A 15,531-nucleotide genomic window follows, 5' to 3' on the forward strand; every position below is an offset into this window, starting at 1 on the left:
CTTTTTCACATATTATTGCTTGTGTGTAGAACTTGATTCTCAAATATTGCAGAAGGGAAGTATAGTATTGTGACACTGTGGAATATGAATGACCATTTCTAATATTACTGATATCAGTCTTCCTAAATTGCAGTAAATACCTTGCATGGCATATTTTATATGATACCTATTGTAAAGTCATGATTTGCTAAGATAGATAAGCACGTTTATATGTATGTATCAGCTTTGTATTATGAGTTGTAAATATGCATGGAATGCTTGTATTTCAAACTTGTGCCGTGTTTGTGGGTGACATCCCTAGACAGGATGGCTGCAGCACTTCACTTGCCTGACAGCTCATGCAGGGAACTGAATTGTACAACTAGTCCAATGAAAGAACCCAGGGGCTACCCCTGATGAGTGATCAGGACATAGGAGTATTGTGCATGCCTTTTTGGCTGGAGGACTCTGAGGCTTTTCCATGCCATGTACTGTGCGGCTGTGTTCAGGACAAAGGAATTGCAAATCTCATGTAAAAAATAATATAGAAAACACAGCTGCCCCATCTGCTTTTTGTCTTCATTTCTGATTTCTACTTCTGAGACCCATCTAGGTACTGGAGGTACTCCAGAAGAACTGGACAAGCCTGCAGACTCCACAATTCTGCTAAGGTGTGGGAAGGTGGGGGTGGAAGTCATTGCTTTGAACATCTTGTTTCTTTCCTTTTATAATAAACCTAGGATTGGCTGCCAGCATCATCTTTTGGGTAGGATGCAAACTAATATTGATCTGTTAATGTGTCTGACTCTTTGGGGATTTTGAGAAGATTTTGGTTTTAAGTTACCTGTCTCTTCACTGAACCTACTTGCTGATTGGGAGCTAGAGATTGGAAATGCGATAAAGGTGGTTGTGTATTTCTTTTGAGGGCTTCTTCATAACCAATGTGAGGAGTCAGGAGCAGTGTTTGTGACTGGTGGCTAATCTAACTTCTGTGTTAGCCATTGGTTTTTGGCAAATGTACTCTCCTTTTGCAGCCTGCCCTGACCCTGGCATTTTCAGGTGGCCTACCCTAGGCATAGATGGGTCACAAGTATCTAATATTACATCCTTCTCAAGGGCAAAAATCTTTTGTAATTTTTGCTGAACAGAAGAATGACCATACTGGGTCAGACCATTGTCAATCTACCCCAGTATCCTGTCTTCAGACGGTGGCCAGTGCAGGTGCTTCAGAGGGAACAAACAAAACAGGCAATCCTTGAATGATCCACTCACCACCAGCATCTGGCAATCTGAAGGTTAGCAACATTCAGAGCAGGGGGTTGCATCGCTGACCATGTTGGCTAATTGATGGACTGATTGTGAGGTACTTACCTGATTCTTTTTTGAACCCGGTTATAGTTTTGTCCTTCACAACATAATAAACACACATCTACAACCCAAAGATCGCTTAACAACCAGAAGAACTCAAAAATCAGGAGTTATGGATCTTGAGTAATGAAATTATTAAAAAAACAAACCATGATACTGGATTCCTTTTATGAGCCTCTTGGGTTATGAACCTTTATGGTGCAGTAGGCCTGGGTTCACAAAAGCAGGCAGTGAAACACCAAACATGACAACTGGAATGTCGACTACTGTATGGCTTTGAAGCAACATTTCCAGACCAAGTCTCAGACAATTACACGGTGAGTGTATTGATTTACCAGATGTGTTCTTTTAAATATGTTATTCTGTGAGTCTGCCTCTTACAAATACAACCCCATCTCTGTTGTTTTGCAAAGCTGCCAATTTCAATGAACTCAGTGATGAAGACTACACAGAGTATAGCATAGATTTGAAATCTAGAAAGGATGCTGATGCTACAATGGCTTTGAATAATATTTCAAAACCACCCGAAAAACAACAGACACTATGATAAAAGACAGATTTCTAAATATGGCAAAATAAGATTTTAAAATAACAGTGTTCTGTTACTCAGTGCAAGAAAGAGAACAAGAAAGGGAGGGTCGCTGCAACCTAACACAAAGTTACCAGTGTTGTGGGTAAAAGAGTTAAATTGGAAACCATGTCTGGGAAAGTTTTAGGATCAATGTACGGTATCTCCCACTTAAAACCATTTAAAAGACCTTGCACCACTAGGTGCAGAGAACACATCTGAGGAAAACATTGAAATGCAAACTGCTGTTGAGGACACTGAAAAAAAGAACCACCACAGAACACATTAGTACGATGGGTGGTGATGTATGTCAGAGCACTCATGACAGCATCGTGAGAAGCATTGAGGTCATTAACATGGAAGAAGAGGATGGTGCAATGGAAGAACTTGCAATTCACAAACACAGTGATGTAGATGACACAGTTATGGAGGATGGGGAAGACAAAGTATGCTTTCAGAAAGGTAAGAAGCACAGCCAATACTTAAATGATTTTCGAACATACTTGAATTGGACTATGCTTGCAGTTTTCAGGTAAGAATGGCAGCATTCACAATGGTGAGATGGAGACAAAGGCAACTATAAATATGCATGAAATGTGTAACCTTTTTGTTCTAATACAATTATTATAGGCCCACCATGACACAAGCAGATCGGAGGCCAAAGTGGGAAATATAAGTATTTGGCGGTTCATTTCATGGCCTGAAGCCAGGAGGATGGCTGGGTGATGAGGTAATTTTCAATAGCAAAAAACATGTACGGTGACTAGATTTATGCTGAGAAATTTATTGGGTTTTTACCTATTCTTTCTTTATATTTTGTAGGTTACTGATGCATATTTGTTTTGTGTGGTCAAGAAAGCAAGTAGAAAGGTAGGATGCTTATAGAAATGGTGCATGGAAATACCCATGATATCAATCATTAAACTGTCTGCTGAACATGGGGTAAAGAGCAATTGAAGTCCAAATAGTCTCAAAGTGTGAATATTAAACTCTACTTGCACCCTTTCACTGTACTTGATGCTGGCAAACATGTACTCACAAGTATTTTGAGCTGTATACCACACTTAAAATCCTTGACATATTGAATGTCACCTTACGTTTCACATAAACTGTGGCCATGACTTCAACACCACCACATGCAGTGGTTACTCAGGTTTTGAATCAAGTATTTCTAACAGTAAGGCTTGCTTGCATGTATGTATTTGTGTGATTTCAAGAAGTTCAATTGTTACAAATGAAACTTGAACTTCACTGTAGGTTTAAACAACGAGAGTCCTGTAGCACTTTAAAGACTAACAAATTTAACTTCTGTAGGCATAAGCTTTAAGCATGGGCTGTAACCCACTTTGTCAGATGCCAACCCTGCCAACATCTGATGAAGTGGGTTACAGTCCACGAAAGCTTATGCCTACAGAAATTAAATTTGTTAGTCTTTAAAGTGCTACAGGACTCTTGTTGTTTTTGCAGTATACAGACTAACACGGCTACCCCTCTGGAACTTTTCACTGTAGGTTTAGAAAGTCTAAGGATTGATATTTAAAAAATAAAATGCTGTTGTGCAGACAGGGTTATGACGTTCTGAATGTAAGTTTTACAAATATGGTCTACTCTTTTTCATGAAGGAATTCAAAATATGATTCTCTTGTGTTAGTGCAATAGTAGAAGTGAGAAAATCAGGATACAATTTTTGGAGAAAGGACTATGGATTGGTTGAAATGCTCATATTACCAAGTCCAAATGTATCTGTATTTACATTAACAGATAACAATTTTTTTCTTTCCATCAATGCTGATGATTGACCCCTTTGTGTCATGAGACTACATTCAAGAGAGCCATAGAATCATAGATTAGGGTTGGAAGGAACCTCAGGAGTCATCTAGTCCAACCCTCTGCTCAAAGCAGGACCAACCCCAACTAAATCCTCTCAGCCAGGGCTTTGTCAAGCCACACCTAAAAAGCCTCTAAGGATGGAGAGTCCACCACCTCCCTAGGTAACCCATTCCAGTGCTTCACCACGCTCCTAGTGAACACAGTTTTCCTAATATCCAACCTACACCTCCCCACTGCAAATTGAGACCATTACTTCTAGTTCTGTCATCTACTACCACTGAAAACAGCCTAGTTCCATCCTCCCTGGAACCCCTTTCAGGTAGTTGAAGGCTGCTATCAAATCCCCCCCCCCCCATTCTTCTCTTCTGCAGACTAAACAAGCCTAGTTTCTGGAGGAGAGGCTGAGGGAACTATCCTCATGAAACTGGAGTCATGTGCTCCAGCCCCTAATAATTTTTGTTGCCCTCCACTAGACTTTTCCAATTTGTCCACAACATTTCTGTAATGGGGGACCCAAAACACTTGACACAGTACTCTGAATGACACCTGACCAGTGCCAAATAGAGGGGAATAATCACTTCCCTTGATCTGCTGGCAATGCTCCTAATGCAGTCCAATATGCCATTAGCCTTCTTGGCAACCAGGGCACACTGTTCACTCATATCCAGCTTCTTGTCCACTGTAACACCCAGGCCCTTTTCTGCCTAACTGATGCCTAGCCAGTCAGTCCCCAGTCTATAGCAGTGCATGGGATTCTTCCATCTTAAGTGAAGGACTCTGCACTTTTCCTTCCTGAACCTCATCAGATTTCTTTTGGCCCAATCCTCTAATTTGTCTAGGTCACTCTGTATCCTATCCCTCACCTCCAGCGTATCTACCACTCCCCCCAGTTTAGTGTCATCTGCAAACTTGCTGAGGGTGCAATCCACCCCATCTTCCAGATTATTAATGAAAATGTTGAACAAAACGGGCCCCAGCATCAACCTGTGGGGCACTCTGCTTGTTATCGGCTGCCAACTAGACATCAAGCCGTTGATCACTAGCCCTTGAGGCTGATGATCTAGCCACCTTTTTATCCATCTTATAGTCTATTCATCCAACCCATACTTCTTTAACTTGCTGGCAAAAGCTTTCCTAAAGTCAAAGTATATTACATCCACTGCTTTCTCCACATCCACAGAGTCAGCCATCTCCAAAGAAGGCAATCAAGTTGGTCAGACATGACTTGCCCTTGGTGAATCCATGCAGACTGTTCCTGATCACCTTCCTCTCCTCCAAGTGCTTCAATATTGATTCCTTGAGGACCTGCTCCATGATTTTTTCGTTGACTGAGATGAGACTGTAGTTCCCCAGGATCCTCCTTCTTCCCTTTTTTAAAGATGGGCACTATATTTGCCTTTTTCCAATCGTCCGGGACCTTCCCCAATCGCCAAGTGTTTTCAAAGATAATGGCCATTGGCTCTGTAATCACATCAACCAACTCCCTCAGCACCTTGGGATGCACTGTATCTGGCCCCATGGGACTTGTGCATGTCCATCCTTTCTAAATAGCCCTGAATCTGTTCTTTCAGCATTTAGGGCAGCTCACCTCCTTCCTATTCTGTGCTGCCCAGTGCAGTAGTCTGGGAGCTCATCTTGTCTGTGAAGTCAGAGGGGAAAAAAAGCATTGAGTACTTCAGCTTTTTCCACATCATCTGTCACTAGGTTGCCTCCCTCATCCTTTCTCTGACCTTCTTCTTGTTACTAACATACCTGTAGAAACCCTTCTTGTTACCCTTCACATCCCTTACTAGCTGCAACTCCAATTGTGCTTTGATCTTCCTGATTTCACTCCTGCATGCTTGAGTAGTACTTTTTTTCTCCTCCACAGTCATCTGACCAAGCTTCCACTTCTTGTAAGCTTCCTTTTTGTGTTTAAGCTCACTGAAGACTTCTTTGTGAAGCCAAGCTGGTCACCTGCCATATTTGCTATTCTTTCTACACATCAGGATGGCTTGTTCCTGCGCCCTCAATAAGGTTTGTTTAAAATACAGGCAGCCCTCTTGGACTCCTTTCCCCCTGCTTTTCCGACGGAATCAGTGAAGAAAACCTACATGATGAGCAGAAAGAGTACAAGTGCAACAAGTGTGCCTGGCCCTACCCGTGCTCGGGATAGATCTTGGGCCAGCTCATTCTCTGCACCTGCTCACCGCCCCAGCCTCCAGTCTGGTCACAGAGTTTAGAAAGCTTTTGTCTTGTTGAAAACAGGCTTAAAAATCAGCAAATGTGGAATGGAAGTGTTTGAAAGACCCCGCTGGCTAAGAGAAGAGAGCTGGGCTTTGAGTGCTGGAGTTGGCGTTATAACTCAGCCTGAAAATCCTTTAAAATAGAACGATATGGGCTCAAGAGCAGATTGGTTCTGACTCCTTTTCTGAGCTAGAGCGCCTTGAGAATTTTAAAAATATTTTAGTTTTACCTTCACACCCACCTTAAAAGGTATTGTAAAGATGGCTGTACAAAGAACTGGGTAGATGAAGAAACAATAAAAGGAACAGGAAATCACTACTGTGGTCAGATGTCATTTCACCTGCAGGTATTTATTTTCAAGAGTGTGCTGCTAGGGGATGTTTAAAATGCTGGTATTTTGAAACTTCTTGATTTTTCCTCAAAGGTTTTTAAATATCCATTATGTTTCCATAAATGATTGGCTACATTATTAATGATCACACACAGATATGGAAATAGTGGTAAGTATAAAATTTAGAACAAGTTAATTTAGTCATAAGTGTCTGTCTGCCTCTTTCTGTACAACAGTGTGAAAGTAAATTTAATCTTGTTCCATTGCATGTAATAAGAGTGCATTTATTGCACTAATAATGCTGACAGAGAGAAGAGTATATCTGAAATGACTATATGAAAAACAAAATTGTATAATTCAATGAAGTTTTTCAGAATATTTAATAATTCCTTCAGTGCTAATCAAAATATTCCCTAATTTTCAAGATTATAAACGTTTCTAAAATATATTGTATAGTATGAATATATTATTAAACTAAATGTTTTTACAATAAACTAAATCGAATCTATGCCAGTTAATGAAAACTATAATATACTTAGCAGTCTTGTATCTATTCATAAAAATATAACTTCCTTTGTTAACAGAATTACTTTTATGGATAAGCTTTTAGGACTGGTTGAAATACAAAATAAGTATATTTGCCAGGCTAATCAGAATCCAGTAGTTCAATGAAAATGCACAATTTCATTGTTGCACATTCCAAACTAAGAAGATGTTGGGTCCACATGTTTAAGAGACAAAAACATTTGTAATTTGTGATCAAAGTCAATAGGTCTATTTTGAGGTTCTTTGTATTTGCGGGTCATTTTGGTACCCAAGTAGGGGATGAGATCACAGTGATCTATGAACTGCTCCAGTTTCCTCTTGTACTTCTTTCGTACATATTCTGAGCTCTTGGAGTTATAAGCTGCAAGAAATTAAATATATTAAAATATCCTATGTGTTATGTTTATTTTTTTAAATTTATATTTCAATCATGACATGTGGGATTATTTTACAAATTAAAACCAAGACAGAAAGATCAAGCCTACACCTTTTCACCTCAACTGATGATAACATGACCACTGGCTACTTCCAGATGCAACATGCCCAGATTTTTTTAAAAAAGAGGTTTGGGATCTGATTTTCAGAAGTGCAAAGCACTTGTAACTTAAATTCAAATAGCCATGGGTGCTTAGCTTTTTGGAAAAAACAGGCCTGTAATGAAAACAATGCATACTAAAATACATCTTAAATAGCCAAGTAGAAACAAATTTCAGGGTCAAGGGTTTTACACTGACAATAATCCCAACCCCGCTTCTTCCCCCACATATTAGTATTCAGCCCTGGTGACAGACAGCAAGAGTATTTTTGTTGATTGTAATTGTCATGAAGAATAGGGGAAATGGTGGTTTAAAACAGCCAAATCTCAGATGAGTCAGTGCTGTTTAAATGATAATCAGTACCTTGAATGGAACCTAGAACTGGACTGGACAGCATGGCGAACTATACTAGGTGCTATAACAATCTGCCTCAATTAAAAATGTACGCAGTTGCATGCTGCACTAGCTGAAGCTCCTGAGTAACGTTCAAGTGTAGCTGTAAGTAAAGCCTTTACAGCAATCAAGCTAATGCGCATGAATAACTATGGTGAAGTAACCTAATAATTTCCTTTCCATGACTGACATCTCCTAATCTGTGATTTATGGGCAGTGCCTTTTCTGCACAGATACTGGAAGCAGTCCAGCACTGTTACTAGGGAACTCTGCATGAGACCATACCTCTTATTTCTGCCCATCAGAAGATTGCTTCCAAAATCATAGAAACACTTAAATGTGATTTTAAAACAAAACCCTAACTGTAGACTCAAAATTGGTAGACAGAAAACATGTTTTTTTCAGTATGGGCATGTGTTGGACAGGTTTTCCTATCATTAGGGTGAGTGGATTGCAGCAGAGGTTCTGAAAAGAAATTATCAGGTAACAAAACTTCCATTGTGGACCCCACCATCTCCCACAATCTTTGAGTGATGTGCATTAAAGCACAACAGTGAAATAGTAAAGCACAGGAACAGAAAAGGAAAGAGACAGTGTAGGTGAAAGGGAGGGAGACAGATATCCAAACTGAGTCAGATAAAATATATAGAACAGTTTACAATGGGACCAGCACACACAGCACCTTCCCAAAAAGGAAGTATATTAATAGGACAGGAGGCCCACTTAAAATTAAAGGTGCTGGTCAAGGATCAAGTGGCTGCTCTATATATCTCTTCTGTAGTAGTCAAGGCTCTTTCTGTCCAGAAAATTGCTACAGAGCATGTGGAATGAAGTTTAATCCCTGGAACTGATTTAACAGATGCTACAAAAGCATTAATAATTCAGCACTACATCTGCATGGTCAAGGAGAATTTGGAAGCCTATACACTTTGGGAGAAAGTAAGTGAACCTTGAGGCTGATTCTGCAAATGGCTCTTTACATCGGAGCCCAATTTTCATGGCTCTTTACATGTCCAGATGGTGCCCTAGTTTCTCCTTCAGATGCTAATGGTTTAAACACGGAGAGAGTACAATGATTTCCTGAGAAGTGTGGAAAATGTATTGGTTAGAAAACATTTGGGGATTATGAGAACCACTTTGTTCTTGTGGAATATATGATTTATGGCTCTTGCATTGACAGCACTGCCAGCTCTGAAACCTTTCTTGTTAATAGTCACAAGGAAACAGGTCTTGATAGAAAGATAAATATTAGAACACAGGTCACAGAAAAAAGTGGTTACAAAAAAGTGGTTAACTATTGTTCTTCGAGATATGTTTTATGTGTCCTTTCCATTCTTGGTGTCCATATGCCCAGCTGTCACACATTTTTCCCTCAGTGGGACCCATTGGGCAGTTTGAATTTGCCCTGTTGGCAGGTGTTGCTGCATGCAGGTATAAAGGGCAGAGCCACCCTTAGCCTCCCTCAGTTCCTTCTTCCCGTAACTCCAGTGTAGAGAGGTAGAAAGGTGGGTCATGGAATGGACATGTGCAGCACATCCCAAAGCAGAACAGTTACTAAACAGGTTAGTAACTGTTTTTACTTCAAGTGATTGCATATGTGCATTCCACTCTTGCTGACTCACAAGCCGCAGAACAGGAGGCAGGATTGATCTCTATTTCAATAAAGATTGGAGAACTTCTTATCGCACTCTAGCATAGTCCGTGGGTTCCTTGAGCCACAGCATAGTGGGAGACAAACATGGACCAAGGACCAGTTTGCCACTTCACAAATGTCTGCAATTGGAACTTATGCCAGAAAGGCCACTAAAGTTGTTGTGATCTCATCGAATGAGCTGTAACTTTGATGGGCAGAGTGACATTAGCCAAATCATAGCACATATACATACAGAATGAGATCCAGGAAGAAATTCATTGGGTGGAGACTGACTGACCTCTTACTCTGTCAGCCACTGCTATGAACAGCTGGGAAGATTTACAAAAGTCTCTGGTTCTATCTAGGTGAAATGCCAAGGTTCTTCTGATGTCCAAGATAGGCAAACACTCTTCCTCCCTGCTTGTATGTGGTTTTGGGCAGAGAATTGGCATATAAATTGGCTGATGTGGAAAGAGGAAACCACCTTTGGGAGGAACTTCAGATGAGGGCATAGTTGGTGGTTGAAGAGGATGGTGTTTGTCTGTGGTTCTGGAAGCTGGGGAAGGTTGGGCAGACCCTCAACCAAAACCTCAAAACTGAGGTTTGGAGGGGGCAGCCTGGGATGTTGATGGCTGCTGGTTCAATTGTCTAGGTCATTGGGTTTGTTGGCTGTTACGTGACGAATCATATCTCCTGTGTTGTGGATGATATTGGTACCTGGAATTGTATGGCTGAAATCTAAAGGGCTTTCTTCTTGTGGCAGGTGTGTAGATGCCCAAGGTGTGGAGCGTGGCACAAGAGTCCTTCATGGTATGCATCATGTCATCAGTCTCCTCCACAAACAACTTCTTCTTATTGAAAGGAAAGTCCTTGATGGTGGTCTGGAGTTGCCTAGGCAGTGCTGCTGAATCTAGCCACAAAGCCATACGCATGACCACCGCTGTTGCCACTGTCCTGGTGGTTGTATCGGCCACATCAAGGGAAGCTTGTAGAGCCGTCCTTGTGACCAATTGTCCCTCCTTTATCATAGATTGAATTGTTCCCTCTTGTTCTCTGGGATATGTTCAATAAATTCTGATAATTTCCCATAGTTGTTATGGTTGTAATTCACTAGCAGCGCAGCATAATTTACAACTCTCACTTGCAGGGTTGCAGAAGTATATACCTTTCTTCCAAGTAAGTCAAGTCTTTTATTCTTGTCTTGAGATGTGGACTTGTGGTATTGCTGCTTATTCCTCTGGTTGGCAGCTTCTACAACCAGGGAGTTTGGTGGTGGGTGGGTGAAAAGGTATTCCGTGTTCTTGGCAGGGACATAATATTTTATGTAAGCCCTTTTACAGGTGGGAGGGATAGTAGCCGGCATTTGCCAGATGTTATTGACAGGCTCCATCAGAGTGTCATCCACAGGGAGGGTGATTCTGGAGGAGGCTGAAGTTAGTAAAATTTTTAGGAGCATATGTTGTGACTCTGCTACTTCTTGGAGTGGGATTTCTAAATTGTCAGCCACTTTTTTAAATAAGTCCTGAAATTGTCGAAAATCATCAGCGGTGGTGGGTGGCAGAGGGATTATGGTCTCATCTGCGGAGATTTTGTATGCTCCCCTCCGTAACCTCAGATGGCTCTGGCTCAGTTGCTGTTTGGACGGACTTGGGTGGTGGTCTGGATCTATGCCTATGAGAGGTAGATGGTCTGCTGCCAGAAGCAAAATAAGAGGACTATGTGTGCCATCTCGGCCACTGCATATGGCAGGGTGCGGGTGGAGCAAACCATGGGGGTCCAAGCCATGGGTGTAGTGGCATTTGGGGGTGTGGATGTCATTTGACAACCTGCCCCTTAGGAGAGGATAACTGAGGGAAGAATGCTGCCTCTTCTCCATCATAGTCCTGGTTGCTTGAGAAAGATATGGGCAAGATGGGCTCATCCTGAGAAAAATGCACAGGAAAGGTATCCGTGCCATACAATGGAGATATGGGGGAGGATGTTAGAAATTCCTCCTCACGTTCATGGTGCCTGCTCTTCTCCATATGTTTCCTTGGCGCCGATGTAGTTGGTATCAGTACAGTCAGTGCCGTTGCCGATACAGTCATTGCCGGTATCCTTTCGGTGCTGGAGGTTGGTTCAGAAAGAGTCATTGGCACCATTGATGCCATAACGTGAGATTTGGCAGTTGACAGTGCTGTGACTGGTCGGCATCGAGATTTATATCAGTGCCGATGCTGGAATGGTTTTTGTCGTTTTGTGGACCGTTCGGTGTTGCGGAGCCGTGTCAGGGTGGAGGTGCCCTGATTTATCCTTCTTCTCCGTACCAGAGCGAAAGGGCTCTTTAGGTACCGTGCTTGATAATGTACCTGAGGAGTCTGTAGCCTCTTTGGTACTTGGTCGGTTAGCCGCCGGGGTCGATGATTTTCTTTGCTTGTGTTCAGTGCCAGGTGGGGTTAAGTGCCTTTTCCTGCTGGTCTTATGTTGTGAGACCGGTTTTTCCAGACCAAGGTTGGAGGCAGGTCTAAGAGATTTCTCCATTAGAATTAGTTTCAAGCAGAGGTCTCTGTCCCGCCTGGCTCTCGACTTTAGATTTTTGCAGTGGGGACATTTCTGGGAAATATGTCCCTCTCCCAGGCATCTGATGCATTCAGCGTGCCTGTCAGAGGCTGGCAATGCATCCCTGCATGAGGAGCAGTGTTTGAAGCCAGGAGAGCCCGGCATGACACCTGAATCCATAAGGGAAGAAACTAAGTAACCCAAAGGGGTAAGTATAATTTTTTGTTTAAACAAGCAACTAGGATAAAACTATGTTAAAACTGAGGGCAAAGTTGACTAAATGCCTACAAGAAACTAACTAAAAGGATATTTTAGATGAGCTGTGAGGAACTGCTAGAGGCTCCATCTTCGACTGTGGATGGTTGAGAAGGAACTGAGGGGGGCTGGGTCGCGTGTGCGAAAAAGGGTGCCAATGGAGCCATGAGACCGGGACGGCACATGCGCGACCCGGACGAGCACTGCTAGCAAAAATCTCCCCTATTGACGATGAAGGGACACGCCAACACCTAAAGTGGAGCATCCACAGGGACATTACTCGAAGACGAAAAATGTGACCTGATCCTGTACCCAGCCAGGGAACAGGGGGAGGAAGCCACAGCTCCCGGAGACTGGGACTTGGGAAGTATGGAAGGCAGTGCACCCCAGGGATGGCTGGCAGCTGGCTGGAATGCAGAGGGAGGTAGGAAGTGACCCAGGGAAGATGACTTGAGGCTGATGCAAGATACCAGAGGGTGGGAAAAAGACGAATCAGCCTCCCAGGGTCCTGGGTCAGAACCTGGTGGAGTGGGAGGGCCCAGTTTCCCGTAGGCCACCCACAAACTGCACCCATTAGGCAGCACTGCCATTCGGGAACTGCACCCTCTTGCCAGGGCTGCTGCTTGGAAACTGCACTCTCTAGGCAGGACTGCCACTTGGGAACTGCACCTTCTCGGTGAGGTTGGTGCTTCAGAATTGCACCCACTAAGTTGGGCTGTTGCTCAGGAACTGCATCCACTAGGCAGGGCTGCCGCTTGTGGACTGCACCTACAAGATGAGGTTGTCACCAGAGATGAACTCTTGGGTGTAATGGCCACTTGGGGCCCTAATCACTAGTTGGGAGATGCTGCCGCCCACCTTCAAGCCCCTATAAACTCTATCCTCTGGACCAGGGAGAGGAGAGATTTTTCAGTGTTGATTAACAGTCCCAGAGCACTGAACATTGACTGTTGATTCAGGGCAACACTGCTCTGCACTTGCTGTTTGGACTGGCCCTTGAGAAACCAGTTGTCTAGGCACAGGTAAACCTGCACTCCTGATCTTTGAAGGAATGTAGCTACAACTGCTATGACCTTTGTAAAGATCCTGGAAACTGCTGGCATGCCAAAAGGTAACCCAATGAACTGGTAATGGTTTTGATTTTTCAGAAATCAGAAGTACTTTCTGTGAGCTTGACTGATTGCCACATGGAAGTAGACATCTTTTAAGTCAAGGGTGGCGTACTAGTCCCCAGGATCCAAGGAAGGGATAATAGAAGCTAGGGTAACCATGTGAAACTTTATCCTTTTAAAAGAATTTGTTGAGTTGATGCAGATCTAACATTGGTCTTAGACCTCCATTTGCTTTTGGAATTAGGAATATCAGGAATAAAACCCCTTTCCTGTGAGACCATATGGAACATCCTCTCTTGCTCTTAAACGAAGGAGAAATTGAACTTCCTGGACAAGATGTTTCTCATGAGAGTGGTCCCTGAAGAGGCAGGGAGGGGTAGAAGCAAACTGGCAACTATATCCCACTTACACAATGCACAAGATCCACAGGGCCAAAGTAATCCAGGACAACGCACTGCGAAAGTGGAACAGACGGTTTGCGAAGAGGAGGGGGTTTGGGTCTGGAGAGATGGAGACTGATATGCTGACTCAAAGTGGCCCATCAAAATGGCTGCTTTGCAGTTCCCAGGTGGGGCCCAGAACCAAAGCAGCTAGAGGGGGAGGCCTATGCCTATAACACCTGGACCTTTTTTTTGATAGATCCTGTTGAGGAAGAGGAGCAGAATATCAGTGTGTCTGATGGGCCAATAGTGCTTCCTGACCAGGCCAGGAGTGTAGAGAGCTAGGGACTTCAGGATGGCTCTGGAGTCCTTAAATGCATGCAGCTTGCTGTCCATCTGGTCAGAGAATAGAGAAATCCTGGATAGTACTTCATACTTTAGAGGGAAGATCAGAAGACTGTTAGCAACAAAAATAAAGTCAGGGAAAGTGTGGGCCCCTTACTGAACAGGGGAGGCAACCTAGTCACAGATGATGTAGAAAAAACGGAAGTACTCAATGCTTTTTTTGCCTTTGTCTACACAGACAAGGTGAGTTTTCAGACTGCTGCACTGGGCAGCACAATATGGGGAGAAGGCAAGCAGCCCTCAGAGATGAAAGAGCAGGTTAAGGACTATTTAGAAAAGCTGGACATGCACAAATCCATGGGGCCAGATGCAATGCATCCCAGGGTGCTGAGGGAGTTGGCTGATGTGATTGCAGAGCTCTTGTCATTATCTTTGAAAACTCACGGTGACTGGGGGAGGTCCCGGACAATTGGAAAAAGGCAAATATATAGTGCCCATCTTTAAAAAAGGGAAGGAGGAGGATCTGGGGAACTACAGATTGGTCAGCCTCACCTCAGTCCCTGGAAAAATCATGGAATAATCCATTTTGAAGCACTTGGAGGAGAGGAAGGTGATCAGGAACAGTCTGCATGGATTCACCAAGGACAAGTCATGCCTGACCAACCTGATTGCCTTCTATGCGATGCTGGCTCTGTGGATGTGGGAAAAGCAGTGGATGTAATATACTTTGACTTTAGGAAAGCTTTTGATATGGCCTCCCACACTATTCTTGCCAGCAAGTTAAAGAAGTATGGGTTGGATGAATAGACTATAAGATGGATAAAAAGGTGGCTAGATCATCAGCCTCAAGGGCTAGTGATCAACGGCTTGATGTCTAGTTGGCAGCCGATAACAAGCAGAGTGCCCCACAGGTTGATGCTGGGGCCCGTTTTGTTCAACATTTTCATTAATAATCTGGAAGATGGGGTGGATTGCACCCTCAGCAAGTTTGCAGATGACACTAAACTGGGGGGAGTGGTAGATACGCTGGAGGTGAGGGATAGGATACAGAGTGACCTAGACAAATTAGAGGATTGGGCCAAAAGAAATCTGATGAGGTTCAGGAAGGAAAAGTGCAGAGTCCTTCACTTAAGATGGAAGAATCCCATGCACTGCTATAGACTGGGGACTGACTGGCTAGGCATCAGTTAGGCAGAAAAGGGCCTGAGTGTTACAATGGACAAGAAGCTGGATATGAGTGAACAATGTGCCCTTGTTGCCAAGAAGGCTAATGGCATATTGGGCTGCATTAGGAGCATTGCCAGCAGATCAAGGGAAGTGATTATTCCCCTCTTTTCGGCACTGGTCAGGTGTCATTCAGAGTACTGTGTCCAGTTTTGGGCCCCCCATTACAGAAAGGATGTGGACAAATTGGAAAGAGGGCAACAAAAATGATTAGAAGGCTGGAGCACATGATCTATGAGGAGAGGCTGAGGGAACTTGGCTTATTTA

General features: G+C 43.2%; 1 protein-coding gene across 1 annotated transcript in view; it reads right to left on the reverse strand.

Moving 5' to 3' along the window:
• Positions 1-6,698: 6,698 nt before the first annotated feature.
• The window catches only part of AK9 (adenylate kinase 9), a 168,975-nt gene continuing 160,142 nt past the window's right edge, over positions 6,699-15,531 (reverse strand). The window contains exon 42 of the mRNA XM_067546583.1: positions 6,699-7,209. Within this exon, the coding sequence (XP_067402684.1) occupies positions 7,007-7,209 (203 nt within the window). The 3' untranslated portion in view covers positions 6,699-7,006. The remainder of the gene's footprint in view (positions 7,210-15,531) is intronic.

This window comes from Emydura macquarii, unplaced genomic scaffold (assembly GCF_026122565.2).
Source record: "Emydura macquarii macquarii isolate MOO-44397 ecotype Brisbane River unplaced genomic scaffold, CSIRO-AGI_Emac_v2 contig_1146, whole genome shotgun sequence".
NCBI lineage: Eukaryota > Metazoa > Chordata > Testudines > Chelidae > Emydura > Emydura macquarii.